Genomic DNA, 14,560 nt, shown 5'->3' with positions numbered 1-14,560 from the left:
GTTGGCTGGTCTAAAAATCCAGTTTTCTTTTAAGTACCTTATACAGAACACAAAGCTCAAACGTCTGAATTAATCCAAGGCTACTTAATAATTATGATATATACAGTTTTTCTCAGTGGCTTTGGTACATTTCTCAGATCAGAATTGTAATTCTCAAAACTGTTCAATCTTCACATCATTGTGTCACTTGCGCACATCAAAAAAGCAGTTTCTCATTTCTTTAAACAAGTTGAAAATGCTTTGGTACATCCATGCAAATGATTATGTACAATTCTCTGCTGTTTCCTACATTATCAATTGCTTATGTCATGTTGATCAAAATGTATTCTAATGGGTCTCTGTTGAATAGTCTCACCAGAACAGTCTTTACATGCAAAATGGTTGAACAAGTTGTCATAATATGTCAATCATATTATTTCTATACATTTCCATTAGACTTTCTAAAGATATTCGTAGTGATGTAGATGAGAATGTGAGGCCCAAAAGACAGGAACGTCAGGAGGTGTAGGAAGACTGCACTGTAATTCTTAAAGCACTGCATGTACAGTTTTCCCTTAGGAGATTGTCCTATGTTCACATTTCTACTTTATTTTGTTTTTCTTTGTGCTATGCAGTGCTGTCTTTTCCTTTCTGTATATCGCAATGACATGGTCTGTCAACAAATTACAGTACAAACAGTAAAATCGTAAATGTGAATCTTGTCCAGTCTCTTGTAATCAAACTCCCACATACACTAAGGTGTAACCTACTTTCATTTACAATAATCGAAACTTTAACCATATTTTACATCAGAACATCCCTCCAGAGTACACTGTTATATTGACGACATGACTAAGCAATTTGACTGTCTTATCCGTACACAAAGACACAAGTACTTGTCCTTCAGATGGCACTGGCATGTTCATTGACACAGATATTTACTTTTGAGAGATGAACTAAGGATTTTGAGCAAGAGACTGGCTTTTGCAGGTTATCCATGGTGTTTTGCTATTTGTACGAGTTGTTTTGAGAAATGTACTTACTGTTTTGCAAATGTCGAGGATGATTCGAGAAATGTACCAAAGCAACCGAGAAAAACTGTAATATGTATAATTTGTTGTGTAATTTAGTCATGTCATTATATTATAAATACTAATTATTGAAATGAAAATATAATTGAAATATATTAATTGGGCTACATTAAACATTACTATTAATTAAAATACAAATTGCTACGAAATTATTAGGAAGTATATAAAAATGAGCACAAATATATCCCAAATGTAAACTCAAAAAAATTAAGCCTTTTTTTATTAATTTAAGTCCTTACATATTTTTATTGAATAATTGATTAAGGATTATTCAATTAAAGTAAGGCTTATTCAATTCAATTTGATGGAAATTTTCTATTAATTGAAATGCGTAAATCTTAAAAGCCTTAAAAAAATTGAGTGTAGGTGAAAGTACAGATATGTTTTCTACACTTCCTGAATCACATGACAGCTGAATTGGAAAATCTCAAAATAAATAAAAAAGCCTCTCTCTTTTTTATATTAAAACATTATGTTTAAATGAAAGGAAGGAAGTTTACAGCCCTTACCTTCTTTATTGTGGGAACAGGCCAGCTCAGAGATTTGTGGTGCACACCGGCAGATCCACAGCACAAGGACCCAGATTCTCTATCATGTCATCTGTATAACTAGACAACAACCTTTGTCTCCTAGATCCGCCCTAGACAGATGCTATCTCACCTATCAACTGGTGTAAACTTATAAGGGAGGAGCAGTGATAAGGGCATTGCCATTATGAGCTTATGTAATCAGTTTATGTGGAAGATGCTTTTGATATACAGTCAGGTCTAATAATTTCAAAGTCTAAATATCTTATATAAAAGAAACAATGACATGTGTTTGGTTTAAAGCTGACAAGAAGACTTTGATGTACTTCAGAACTGAAATGATTCATCTCTGTCAAAAGATTTAAACTTTCTGTGACCTTCCATTCATACCAATTGCAATTGTTTCAGATGCAGTTTCATTTGAAACTCATATATATATATACTCATATATGAAATCATTTTTCTCACCACACCCGATGCTTGTCATTTCAAGATAACTAAATATTGTTTGCACGAAATTAAACCACCCTCATACAGTGAGACCTTAAATGACTCAACGTGTATGTGTTTTCATTTCTTACTGCAGAAGAGTAAAATGTCTGTTATCAGCTACACTCTAAAAACTATGATTTACTCAATTTCTTCAGTGTGTGTTAAATATTAATAATCTTGATTTGAATTAAGTCATATTTGTGGTTCTTGAAACAGATCAATTTAATTTTCCCTTCTCAAATATTTTGATAGAAGTATATTTGAAATAAATAATTGGTTATTCGAATACTAAATTCTTTTAGTGAAAAAAAACTTCAATATAACTGTACATTTTATACAAAGTTAACTGTTGGATTTTTACTCAATTATTTTGGTATGTTCAACTCAAACCATCAAGTAAATGATATTCCGAGACTTTATTAAGTTAATAAAGTTAATTATTACTGTGATATTTACCAAGCCACTGAATTATTTCCAAAATCATTTTTTAAACTTTAAACTTCTTTGTAAGACATTAAGGACATGAATAACAGTTAAGAAATAGTTAAGTTTAATGTGTTCATTGATTCTTTAAGGTGTCTGTAATGCTCCTAACTATTTTATCCTACTAGTTTATCAATGCATTAAGAATGTCAATGGGGCTTAATTTCGCTTGTGATTTTAAAACTGTTATTGCTCAAGTCCTAATGGTTGCCTATTTGTTCAGCTCTTATTTCCTGCTCCTTCATGGGCGAGCGTCTTCACGCTGATTTTGATTGGTTGCGGAGGTTTAAATCTCATGAATCATGAAACGTATCTCCAAGATAAAGGATGATCACACCAAAGACCATGCAATATCACGTGGCTACATAAGCTTTGGTACTGGTGTCTGTTTGTGCATGCATGTGATATCGGGCTAATTTGAGCCTCAACATAGGCCTTTATAACAAAGCTTAACAGATATCATGTTATTGACAAAACTCCAAAAAATAACAGACATTTGGGCTGCATACAGGTGTTTTATATTAAAGCAAATTATCTGCATGTGACAGAAAATTAATCAACATTTCACAATTTTTGAATTTATATTTCTTAAATAGGCAGTCCTGAATAAAAATGACGACTGTCCCAGCCTTAACAAGCAATCAAGATCAAAGATCAAACAAGCAATCTTTTGGCTAACAGCAAAGAGTTTTAACAGGTAGGCTACACCACTCATGCTGAGTGATTATATAAAACGAGGATCTGTTTCTACATCCTATATGTTGGTGTGTTTAACTCCAGCTCTTGAAGAACTGTTTGAAGAGGACGGATTCACGACCCTGAGGGAGAATTTCAACCTAATGACATAAATAAATGTGAATGACTGAAAGAAGAGATCATAGTTCTGCACAGAAATGAACACGAAACAATGAGCTTTATTGTAGTTATTGTACCTGCGTTTTCATCCTGGAATAGTTCATTTCTGTAATAAACTCGTCTGCCACCTTCAAGGAAACTCTCTTCTCATCTAAATTGGCTCCATTCCCTGTGCGTCAATAAAGTAAGGCAATGATTAAAAAAGTATGATTTTACTACACACGCAGATGAGGAAATACACACAATCACCTTTCCAAACGTAGATCTTCCCATTAGATCCATTGTCCAATATGAAGCAGTCATCTTTCTCCAGCAGCTCTTGAGCGAAAAGTCCTTTGTCACACAGTTTTGTCAAGGTCATTTGGCCTGTTGCGTTAGACACCTGAGAGAAAGAATTATTCAGAGATTTGTCTCCAAATGTGAATTATTATTATTATTATCCCTATAACATTCTTAGCCTTCAAACATCAACTGGGAAAATGTGACTTTGATTGATAGACGAACAGTTTGATTGACAAAAAAGGTCATTTTGATACCTTTAGATTACATTGTAAAGGAGAGAGAGAACTGACCTTGTAAAGGGAAGCAGAATTAGAGATATCTGCTTCAGCGTCTTCCTCTGTTGAGCTATCCTTCAGAGCTGGGATTGGACCAAGTGCCTTTCAAACAAATTTGAGATGGTGTTAATGTTTCTAAAATGTCTAATCCCTTTATGAAACAAAATGCACATTTATGTATTAAATGAAATACATTTTACAAGTTGATTTTAAAGCGAGACACTACAGGCAAAAGCTATGTTTTTTCATGCATCTATCATTTTTGAGATTTTGGGCTTTTTGGTTTTTCATAAAGTGTTTTTTTCAGACTAGTGGAAAGAAAACATCCAAAATACACTTTTAACTGTATCTTTCAGAGCACTTTATCTATTTGCGCCTATAGATTTCAGTTACAGCACATATCTTGAAAGGCTGTTTTCTCAAAATGAGTTTTTTCTCCTGCACTGAGCCGGAAATCTCAATTCAGCAGCACTTACATACACCAATCTTTACAGCTTTATTCTGAAGATTTTTACAGAGGGGCTTATTCATATATTATTTGCCTGATTTTATACAACATTTTATTCCTAATTTTTTTTTCCGGCTGTTGACAGTATTTTCTGATTTATGGAGTGATACATAGAGATATCCCACACCCTCTGCAAAATCCTTGGGGAAACAAATTAAACAAGAATTCTGAACCTGACTTCATCCAATGTTCAGATTTTTGTATATGTACATCAGTGCATATTTAATTAGAGAATGCCTCAATTGCATATTCAAACATAACATTTCAGAAAACTTGGAATGCAATTTTTTTTTTTGTGCAATTCTAGAGTGAAGTATTTTTACTTTACTCGAGTAAATTTTACTGCACTACATTTCATAAATAAAAGTTGTTGTTTTTTACCTTTAATACTTACATACATTAAAATGTTGTAGTTCCTTATTTGTACTCAAGTAAAATTCTATGTTTTACTTGAGTACAAATAAGATACTACTACATTTTTAATGTACGTAAGTACAAGTAAAAGTAAGAAAGTACTAGATTTCTAATATAATTAAGCATTAAATGAAATTCAATATGTAACGTAGTGCAGCAAAAAGTACGACATCATGCTTTGGAATGTTGTGAAGTAAAAGTTTTCCAAAGAAAAACTCTCTAATAAAGTACAGACACTTGAAAAATTTACTTAAGCAGAGTAAAATACTTCACTACTGTCCGCCTCTCTTAATGTAATCAATCAACTGTGGAAGTATGGTGATATCTATTAGTTGTTTTTTACCCTATTTACCATGGGGTGTCTTGCCTTAAATTCAATTAAAATGATTTTTAGAATTTCTTATTATTTGGTCTTAATGACTGCAGTACTTCAACCTGATGATTTGAGAATGATTCAAAGAGCATCTTCAATGGAACGGTTTGTCACCTGAACCATCTCCAGTGTTTCCTCTCCCTCTGTCACATCAATGATGTGAGCTTTGCCATTCCTCTCGGTGTCTCTGATCAGCATTGCTATCTCACGCACTTTCTGTCGCTCAAACATGTTGGCTTTGGAGCCGCTCCATGCGACTATAGTCTGAGCATAAACATACATGATAATTGCAACTAAATGATTGGCCATGATTAGTCAACTAAAATAATAAATAATAGCACCACAATGAGAGATTAAAAAAAAAAAAAGATGTTTTGACCTATACGCATAAACTTATACATACACACCTCTCCCAAGTCCAGTATGAAACAGTCGCCCTTGTTGAAGCTTCCCCAGCTAAGATCCACCTCTCTTGCGCGGATGTTTTTCTTTCCTTTGACTTGGTACAGATGTGTAACAGGGCCAATTCTAGACCTGGCACTCTTGAACCCAGACTCCACCCCACCCTCCTGAGAAAGATGGAGAAACCAGTGAGTCCATACATTCATAGTGGCGCATTCTTTGGACTGTTGGTTAAAAGTTTGGGGTTGGTAAGTTTTTGTAACGTTTTTGAAAGAAGTCTCTTATTCTTACTGCTGCATTTATTTGATCAAAACATAGCAAAAACAGTATACTGTGAAGTATTAATACTATTTAAAAGAACTGTTTATTATTTGAGTATATTTTGGAATATAATTTATTTGTGTGATGACAAATGTAAATTACTCCAGTCTTGATCGTTCAGAAATCATTCTAATATGCCGATTTGGAGCCCCAAAAAACATTTGTTATCTTTATCAATGTTAAAAACAAGTTGTGCTGTTTAATATTTTGTGAAACCCGGATTTCTTTTCAGGGTTCTTTAGGGAATAGAAAGTTCAACAGCATTTATCTGCAATAGAAATTATTTGTAACATAAATGCACTTTTGAACCATACAGTTCCCCTTCACATTGGCACTCTTGGTAAACATGAGCAAACGCGGCTGTGAAAATAAATCTGCATTTTTTTATCCTTTTGATCTTTCATTCAAAAAAAGTACAAAATTATAACCTTTCATGAAGTAAAACAATTGAAAGTGGGAGGGAAAATCTCATTATGAAATAAATGTTTGTCTCTAGTTCACGTTGGCCGCAATTATTGGCACCAAAGTATTGCAACATTATTTTCCCTATAATGCCTGATGAGTTTAGAGAACACCTGACAAGAGATCAGAGACCATTCCTTCATACAGGATCAGATCCTTCAGATTCCCAGCTCCATATTAGTGCTTCTTCTCTTCAGTTCACCCCACTCATTTTCAACAGGGTTCAGGTTAAGAAACTGGGACGGCCATGGCAGAATTTACATTTTGTGCTCAGAGACACATTTTTGTGTTTATTTTGATGTTTGTTTTGGATCATTGTCCTGATGGAAGATCCAACCAGCCATAAGGCTTTGATTTTTTTTTTATCTGTTGGTATTTGCTAAAATCTATGATATCATGAACAAGATGTCCAGGCCCAGAAAAAAAATAGGCCCACAACATGAAAGGTCCAGCGGTATATTTAAAAGTGGGCATTACTTTTTTTTATACCTGTTTGCACCAAAGACATCTGGTTGGTTTGCTTTTTTTTTGTTTCATCTGACTAAAGAACCAGGTCCTGTTTGAAATTCCAGTCATGTCTGACAACTGAATATGCTGGAGTTTGTCTTGGGATGAGTGAGGAGGAGTTTTCTTGAAACCCTCCCAAACAACTTGTGGTGATTCTTTGTTTTGTTTTTTGTCTTTCTGACGCCAAGGCTCAACGAACCTCTGCGATTCTCCATCTGTGATCCTTGGAGAGTCTTAGGCCACTCAAACTCTCCTCCTCACCACGATACACTCTAAAAAATGCTGGCTTAAAAACAACCCAAGCTGGGTTGAAAATGGACTAACCCAGTAATTGGGTTGTTTTAACCCAGTAAATGGGTCGTTTTGGGTTAAATGTTTGCTTAAAACAACCCAATCGCTGGGTTAGTCCATTTTCAACCCAACCTGGGTTGTTTTTAACTCAGCATTTTTTAGAGTGTATGGACACATGTCCTCTTCCAGGCAGATTCGTAACATCTTTAGTTGATTGGAACTTCTTAATTATTGCCCTGGTGGTGGAAATGGGGATTTTCAATGCTTTAGCTATTTTCTTACAGCCACTTTATATCTTGTGAAGCTCAATCTTTGGTTTTACTCATTGTGATGAATGATTAAGGGAATTTGGCCTTTGTGTTTCCTCATATTTATATTTCTCTGGAACAGGAAGTCAAGGCAGGAATATACTTTTGAGATGTTTTACTCATAAGAATTTCTAGGGGTGCCAATAATTGTGGCCAACGTGCATTGGAGAAATACTTTTATTTCATAATGTGAGTTCCCCCCCACTTTCAGTTGTTTTACTTCAATGAAAGGTTGTGAATTGTTTGAATGAAAGATCAAAGGGATAAACAATGCAGATTTATTTTCACAGCCGTCTTTGCTCATATTTACCAAGGATGGAGGGCACTACTTCCTGAATAAAATATTAATTATTAATATTGATTTCTTACAGATTTGTTGTTTTTGTCCTATTGCTGTCCCTTTTCTCTCACCTTGTAGCTGACTCCTTGAGGGAAGAGTCCCATGAACTCAGGTGACTCATAGCCTTGAACCTGTCGATGTTGTACTGGCTCTCCTCCCAAGAAGCTGTCCAGTTGAGTGGCAAGCATGGCACAAGCACCCTGTTCATCCCGGGACGACTTCTCACCTTGATCAGAGGAGGGAAGTCAACAGTAAGAAAACATTTTAAAACTACAGGAACCTTTCACTGATGCAGTTTACAAAAAAATACTTCACACTCCTCAATCTGCACCTAAGTTAAAACAATGCTTTCTATAAACTGCATCAGATGCATTTTCCTTATACTTTAAGATTATACAAATAAACAGACACTACACACCCATCCACATGTGCAGGTCACTTCCTTCCTTTCCACGGTTGCTGAGCACAATGTACGCATCTCCGTTGTAAAAGATTCCCCTCTGCAATGGGTCAAGGAGCACAGCCTTCATCTTCTCCACCCTCCAGACCCACAGCCCTGGCTCTCGCACTTCATGGGTAAACTGGCTCTGTGCTGCCCGCAGATTAAGCATCCTGATGAGGCGGGAGAGAAAGAGTGAAGAGTTTGGGTGTATGTAGAGGTCGGGGCTGCTTTATGAGAAAGGCAACAAGTGAAGAGAGGAGGAGGTGAGATAAGAAAAGGGGGAATGAAGCGAGGAGAAAGAGAGGGGATGAGAGAGAGAGAGAAAGAAGAGAATGTATAAGGAAATATAGAGAAAGAGACATGGAGAGCAATGAGAAAGAAGAAAATGTCAGATATTATAGTGCATAATGGATATTTTAGAAGCAATGCACTTGAACAGGAATAATGAGAAATTGAAATACAGAATGAATGGAATGAGAGAGGTTAGAAAGCGAGAAAATGGGTTTGGGGATAGGGAAAATAGGAATAAAAGAAACAGAAATATGGGAAATGATGGAAGAGAAAGAGCAGCAGACAGGTACGATGGGGTTAGTCTGATCCAGATAGTAGAGGCGGGGAACCTTTAAGGTCAGGGGTCAGATATGGAAGCAGAGCACGGGATTGCATGCTCCATTAGAGATGCACAATGGGAAGGCTGGTGGGAGGTGAGAGCAGAGAGATCACATATAATAGAGCTGTAAAATGAGATGCAATAGTGCCACACAAATAATTCATAAGGCCAACTGTTGCGCAGCCATACAAGACACGCAGCTTACATACACTCAGCCACGCTCACCAAAGACAGATCGACAGATCAACAGAGCAAGTTATCCCACAGTCACTGCATTTACTGTGATTACTTAATCGCATTAAGCGGTCAGATGTGAGGTCACAAACAGAAATAAACCACATGAGAGTGACGCGTCATCCTTTGACTGGTCTCACATGATATGAACATTTACATAATCATAATCTCAACACCAACCATCTTGAGAATGAGATGACAATCTAAGTTTCCTCTTGAATGATCATGAGTTTACACTTGGGCTTGTGTCATGGAGCAGGCAGCGAAGCGGTTGGATGCTCTTTCACTTCCCTTTCACTTCAAATCTAGTATATAAACAGTATATAGAACTTCAAAATAACAGATTTTTTTAACTGTTCTTTTTTATTTTACCTAGGTTGTGCACTACTGAGAACTGAATTGAAAAACATTTTTAAACTTCAGTTAAATTCCTGAATTTTAATCAAGGTAGCAAACAGGAGTAAATTCCTGATTTTGCAGAGTTAGATGCGTTCCTGGATCAACATCTTTTGTTGGTCTGATAATTTAGTCCCATCCTACCCCTACACCTAACTCTGCACGTAACTTATCCCTAAACTTGACATAAACTGTAAACTTGTCCCTTAAATCTGATTGATTTATTGATGTTGTTCCAGGATCAACAAAGATGTTGATCGAGGAACATGTTGTACTTGGGTTCTGCCAAATGGGACACTGAATAGAGATTTAAATTTGAATTTTATGGAATTAGAATAATACATTTCATGAGAGAAAAATACTTTTAACATAGAGGTACAAGTATTATAAAGAAACAGTAAATACAAGTAATAAAAATAATATAGACTTTTATAATATAAAAAAATAATAGAAATATATATATTAAATATACAATATAAAATATATATAATAATATAATATAATACCAAGAATATAAAGAGGGTGTGTCATAATAACGATAATAAGTTATAAAAAGTTATAAATATATGTTATTTTTTAAGTTGTTGAAGATTTGTTTTAAAGAACCACAACATCTGTTAATTATCTTTCAGTTTCCTACCTTAATGCAATAGTCTTGATGTCAGTCCAGCTCCTGATAGCTCCTAAATGTAACAGCTGTCTGAACAATTGCTTCTACTGCAAAGTTGACTGATTTGCTTCATAATGTCCTGCCATTTCCCCCTCTGTAACATACAAAGGCCAGGCACAGTTATTGAGTCATAGACTGAGCGGAGCTCTCGGTTGGAAGACAAAAGCGTGTTAACCAAATGATTAGCCGAAGGGTGAGTCTGATCATCAGCATCTCACATCTGTTGCAAACACACTGTATGCAAACACGTCTCTTTTTGACTACAGTCCATGCTCATGTCATTTATGGAAAGTGTGAAAGAAAAAGGGCAAGAAGGGTAAAAAATCATAAGACCAATGTTTGAAAAAATTAACTGAAGCTCTATTTTTATCAAGAACTTCGATATTTTATGGTTCACCTCATCCACAAATGTCATGTGAGCTTTTACGCTACAGATCACAGGCTTCAGATTCATATTTGAGATCTGTCCGCATAATATATAACAATGCAAAGTGAGAATAAAAGGCTGATTTCTCATTTATAATAGAGGAAGTTTCCATCGTTAATCATTATTGCCTGTTTTGTATACACTGAGGTTTTTAGTGAGAATTTTGACAGGTTTCTTTTTACCAACACAAGCAAAACAACTTTTAACTGCATATGCAAACGTGGGCTGTGTTTATGGCATTTACTATAAGTAAGAAGGTAATTGCATGCTGACAGAACCACCAGAGGTCACTAGTTTAGGATTCATATCTCTGATAATCTGTAATCATCTAGACCTGGTTCAAAAAAAGATTTATAATTTTTTTTTTTAAATCCATTATACCATGATGGTAGTTGAACAAACTCTGGTTACAGAATTAGTTTCAAGTTGACAAAACAAAAACAATTCTGACAGAGAAAGCTGATCATCAGGGGGTTTGACATCATGATATTTTGTTCCAGGCAGACCGTTAAAGAATGCAACACACACGTCTCCTGGACATCCTGTAGAATTCAACCAATCAGATGTCGACTTTGAAAATCCTAAAGTGTTTCCAGTTAAGTATGCCATATGCATGAGATGTTCAGCCAACGGTCCGTGCATGACGCCTGAGGCTAAGACTGTTGCCAACATCTGCAGCTTCAAAAACAATCCTAATATTATTACATTATTTATTATCAATACATGAGCCTGAAACAATAAACTGAAACCACTCAGAGTTTGAATTATTTTACAAAAAAACCTACAGGCTACCATTAGATAATTATGTGGTAAACGAGAACACACTCATGAAACCAATGAATGCATGAACTCGTGATTCTACAAAATGTCTTTTAAACTTCATACCCGGTCATAAAGCAAAACTCTGGAGAATAATTTCAGTGCTAAATACTCACCAATGTCTTTGTGAGATGAATATCTCTATTCTCTTGGGAATGTCTGTTTCGGTCTTCAGCACCTGCTGGTTCGGCTCTAGTAACCTCTCTTTTCCTTTCTGATGACCGGACTTGTACTTCTTCGTCGAACTCGAAGACATCTCTAATTTGACAGTTTACCATCTGATCTCACTCAGTGACTCTGCTACGTATATGGAACCATGCAATGAATGCCAGAAAACCATGCCAGAAATGCAGAAATAAGCCAAAATTTTGTTTTATCTGTAACTCTTTGGTATATTATATTCAATTCAATTCAATTCAAATTTATTTGTATAGCGCTTTTCACAATACACATTATTTCAAAGCAGCTTTACAGAAAGTGCATTTCATAGATGTACAGTAAAAATGTTAGAAAGACAATGTTAAAGAATAATGTTCGAAAAAGTTAATCAATCGTGTATTAATTTAGGCCATAACAACGCTGGCGTTGAGTCGTCTCTTCACAGGCGTGGAGTCGTCTCACAGGTGATGGGGCATCCGAAGTCTCCATGAGAGGCTGTATACAAACTGGAGCTGATGAACTATTTACCTCGGGACTAGTGTCCCGAGATAACAACAGAAAAGCAGATGGGAAATGATTAGCGTAGCTGCTGTTCAGAATATTATATTTATGCTTTTGATCCGATTTAACTGTAGTATAAAAAGATAATTATAATGTGAATGCTTGGCTAAAGAGATGCGTCTTTAATCTAGTTTTAAACTGGGACAGCGAGTCTGAACCTCGAACAATATCAGGAAGACTATTCCAGAGTTTAGGAGCTAAATGTGAAAAAGCCCTCCTTCCTTTAGTGGACTTAGATATCCTAGGAATGACCAGAAGCCTCGAGTTTAGTGATCTTAAAGAGCGCGATGGATTGTAGGGCGATAGAAGATCCGTTAGATACACTGCAGCTAAACCATTTAGGGCCTTATAGGTTAGTAGCAATAGTTTGTAATTGATACGGAACTTCACAGGTAACCAGTGTAGAGATGATAAAATTGGTGTTATATGATCATATTTTCTTGACCTAGTAAGAACTCTAGCAGCTGCGTTTTGGACTAACTGTAGTTTGTTTATTGAGGATGCAGGACAACCAGCTAATAAAGCATTACAGTAATCTAATCTCGAGGTCATGAATGCATGAACTAACTTTTCTGCATCAGAAATAGATAGCATGTTACATAGCTTAGCAATGTTTCTAAGATGGAAAAATGCCGTTCTTGTAACATATGAAATATGATTTTCGAATGTCAGGTTGCGGTCTAATATAACTCCCAGGTCTTTTACTGTAGTGGATAAAGTGACAGGACATCCTTCCAAGGTAAAATTGTATTGCGAGAGGTTTTGTGGGCAGTTTTTTGGACCAATAAGTAACACCTCCGTTTTATCTGAATTTAATAGCAGAAAATTACATGTCATCCAGTGTTTAATATCATCAACACACGCTGTCAGTTTAGATAATTTAGCGTTTTCATCTGGTCGTGATGAAATATATAATTGAGTGTCATCAGCATAACAGTGGAAATTAATTCCATGTTTTCTTATAATATTACCAAGTGGCAGCATATATATTGAGAATAGCAGAGGGCCTAACACGGATCCTTGCGGCACCCCATAGTCTACTGACGTCATCTTTGATTTTTCCCCATTTAAACAGACAAAATGGTAGCGGTCTGATAAGTACGATCTATATAATTCCTATAATTTCTATTACATTACTGTTATCTTACACCCCCCCCCCCCCCCCCCGCCTTCTCGCGATATTTACTCCTGGTACGGTAACACTTTAGGGTCAAAACAGTCCAACAGTACCACTGTCTACATCCCCTTTCTTTAGCTGTGGCTCCTGAACATGATAAACTTAAAATCACATACCTCTGCACTAACAACAGTTTTATAATAAATTTGCAAATATGACCTAGTTAACATCAAACTGAACTCTGTGGGCGTCCCACAACTAAATGGATTGTCAAGAAACTGAAACATTATGCAGATCCTAAAGAACACAGTATTATTATTAAAAAAAAATTATTTGACCTTTTGGATTCATTAGACTTGAGCTGCAAGTTCAGTTCATGTATTTTGTATTTGGCCTAGAGACTCTGCCGGATCTAGTGATATACATGGAAGTGGCGGCTTGAACTGGTTTCTTTGCCTTTTCCGGACTTGATTGTCTGTGACACTGTTCTAGGGGTGTTTGTTCAGCTTTACCAATTCCTTGTATTTTGTCCATGTCTCCATCAATTGTGTATCCTGTTGTGTTCAATTCGTCAGTGTATGTGGTGGTCTTTGGAGGTTGTGGCTCCATCAGTGGCAGGATGTGGCGTCGGTTACGCCTGTATTCCTTCCCTTCGGACTCCAGCACATATGGGCATGGCTCATCACACCTTCGCTTCACGATTCCCACTTTGTCATGTCCATTTTGTGTTTGGAGTCTTACCACCTGATTTGGTGCTAGAGAGCGTAGTGGTTTACTGGTCTTGTCATAGTAATGTTTTTGTGCCCGCCACTTCTTTGTTAATTGTGCCTTGATGCTGGACGGTTTTTTTGCAGCTGGTTTCAGCAATTTCTTTGCAGACGGGCAAAATGGTTTGAGTGCGATGGGACAACAGCCTGTGTGCAGGTGAACCCAGGGTGTTGTCTCGGGGTGTGTTTCGTAGGGCAAGCAGATTCAGGTAAAAATCTGTCCCGTCTCTCTCTGTGGTCTCTAACAGTTTCTTTGCACTCCTTACAGCCCTCTCACTGAGGCCATTGGACTGAGGATACTCAGCACTGCGTGTTACATGCCGGAAATCCCAAGATCGGGCAAAGTCATGGAAATCCTGGCTAGTATATTGGGTACCATTGTCTGAGTACAACTTCTGTGGTATGCCGTGGACTGAGAAGTGACGCATTAGCTTATTGATGACTGTCA

The 14,560-nt window shown here is 36.4% G+C and overlaps 1 protein-coding gene across 1 annotated transcript; it reads right to left on the bottom strand.

Annotated features, from left to right (window-relative positions):
- Positions 1–3,070: 3,070 nt before the first annotated feature.
- capga (capping protein (actin filament), gelsolin-like a) lies at positions 3,071–10,493 on the bottom strand. Its single transcript, XM_079816317.1, has 9 exons — positions 10,233–10,493; positions 8,329–8,522; positions 7,982–8,136; positions 5,687–5,848; positions 5,394–5,543; positions 4,000–4,086; positions 3,677–3,809; positions 3,505–3,596; positions 3,071–3,408 (listed from the first exon to the last, which is right to left on the bottom strand). The coding sequence occupies exons 2-9, from the start codon at positions 8,519–8,521 to the stop codon at positions 3,343–3,345; spliced, it is 1,038 nt and encodes a 345-aa protein (XP_079672443.1). The 5' UTR covers position 8,522; positions 10,233–10,493; the 3' UTR covers positions 3,071–3,342.
- Between the last annotated feature and the right edge of the window lie 4,067 nt (positions 10,494–14,560).

The sequence above is a fragment of the Gobio gobio genome (assembly GCF_949357685.1).
Source record: "Gobio gobio genome assembly, chromosome: 4".
In the NCBI taxonomy this organism is placed as follows: Eukaryota; Metazoa; Chordata; class Actinopteri; order Cypriniformes; family Gobionidae; genus Gobio; species Gobio gobio.
Note: the sequence above shows the minus strand (reverse complement) of the source record. Positions and strands in the feature narration are given on the sequence as shown.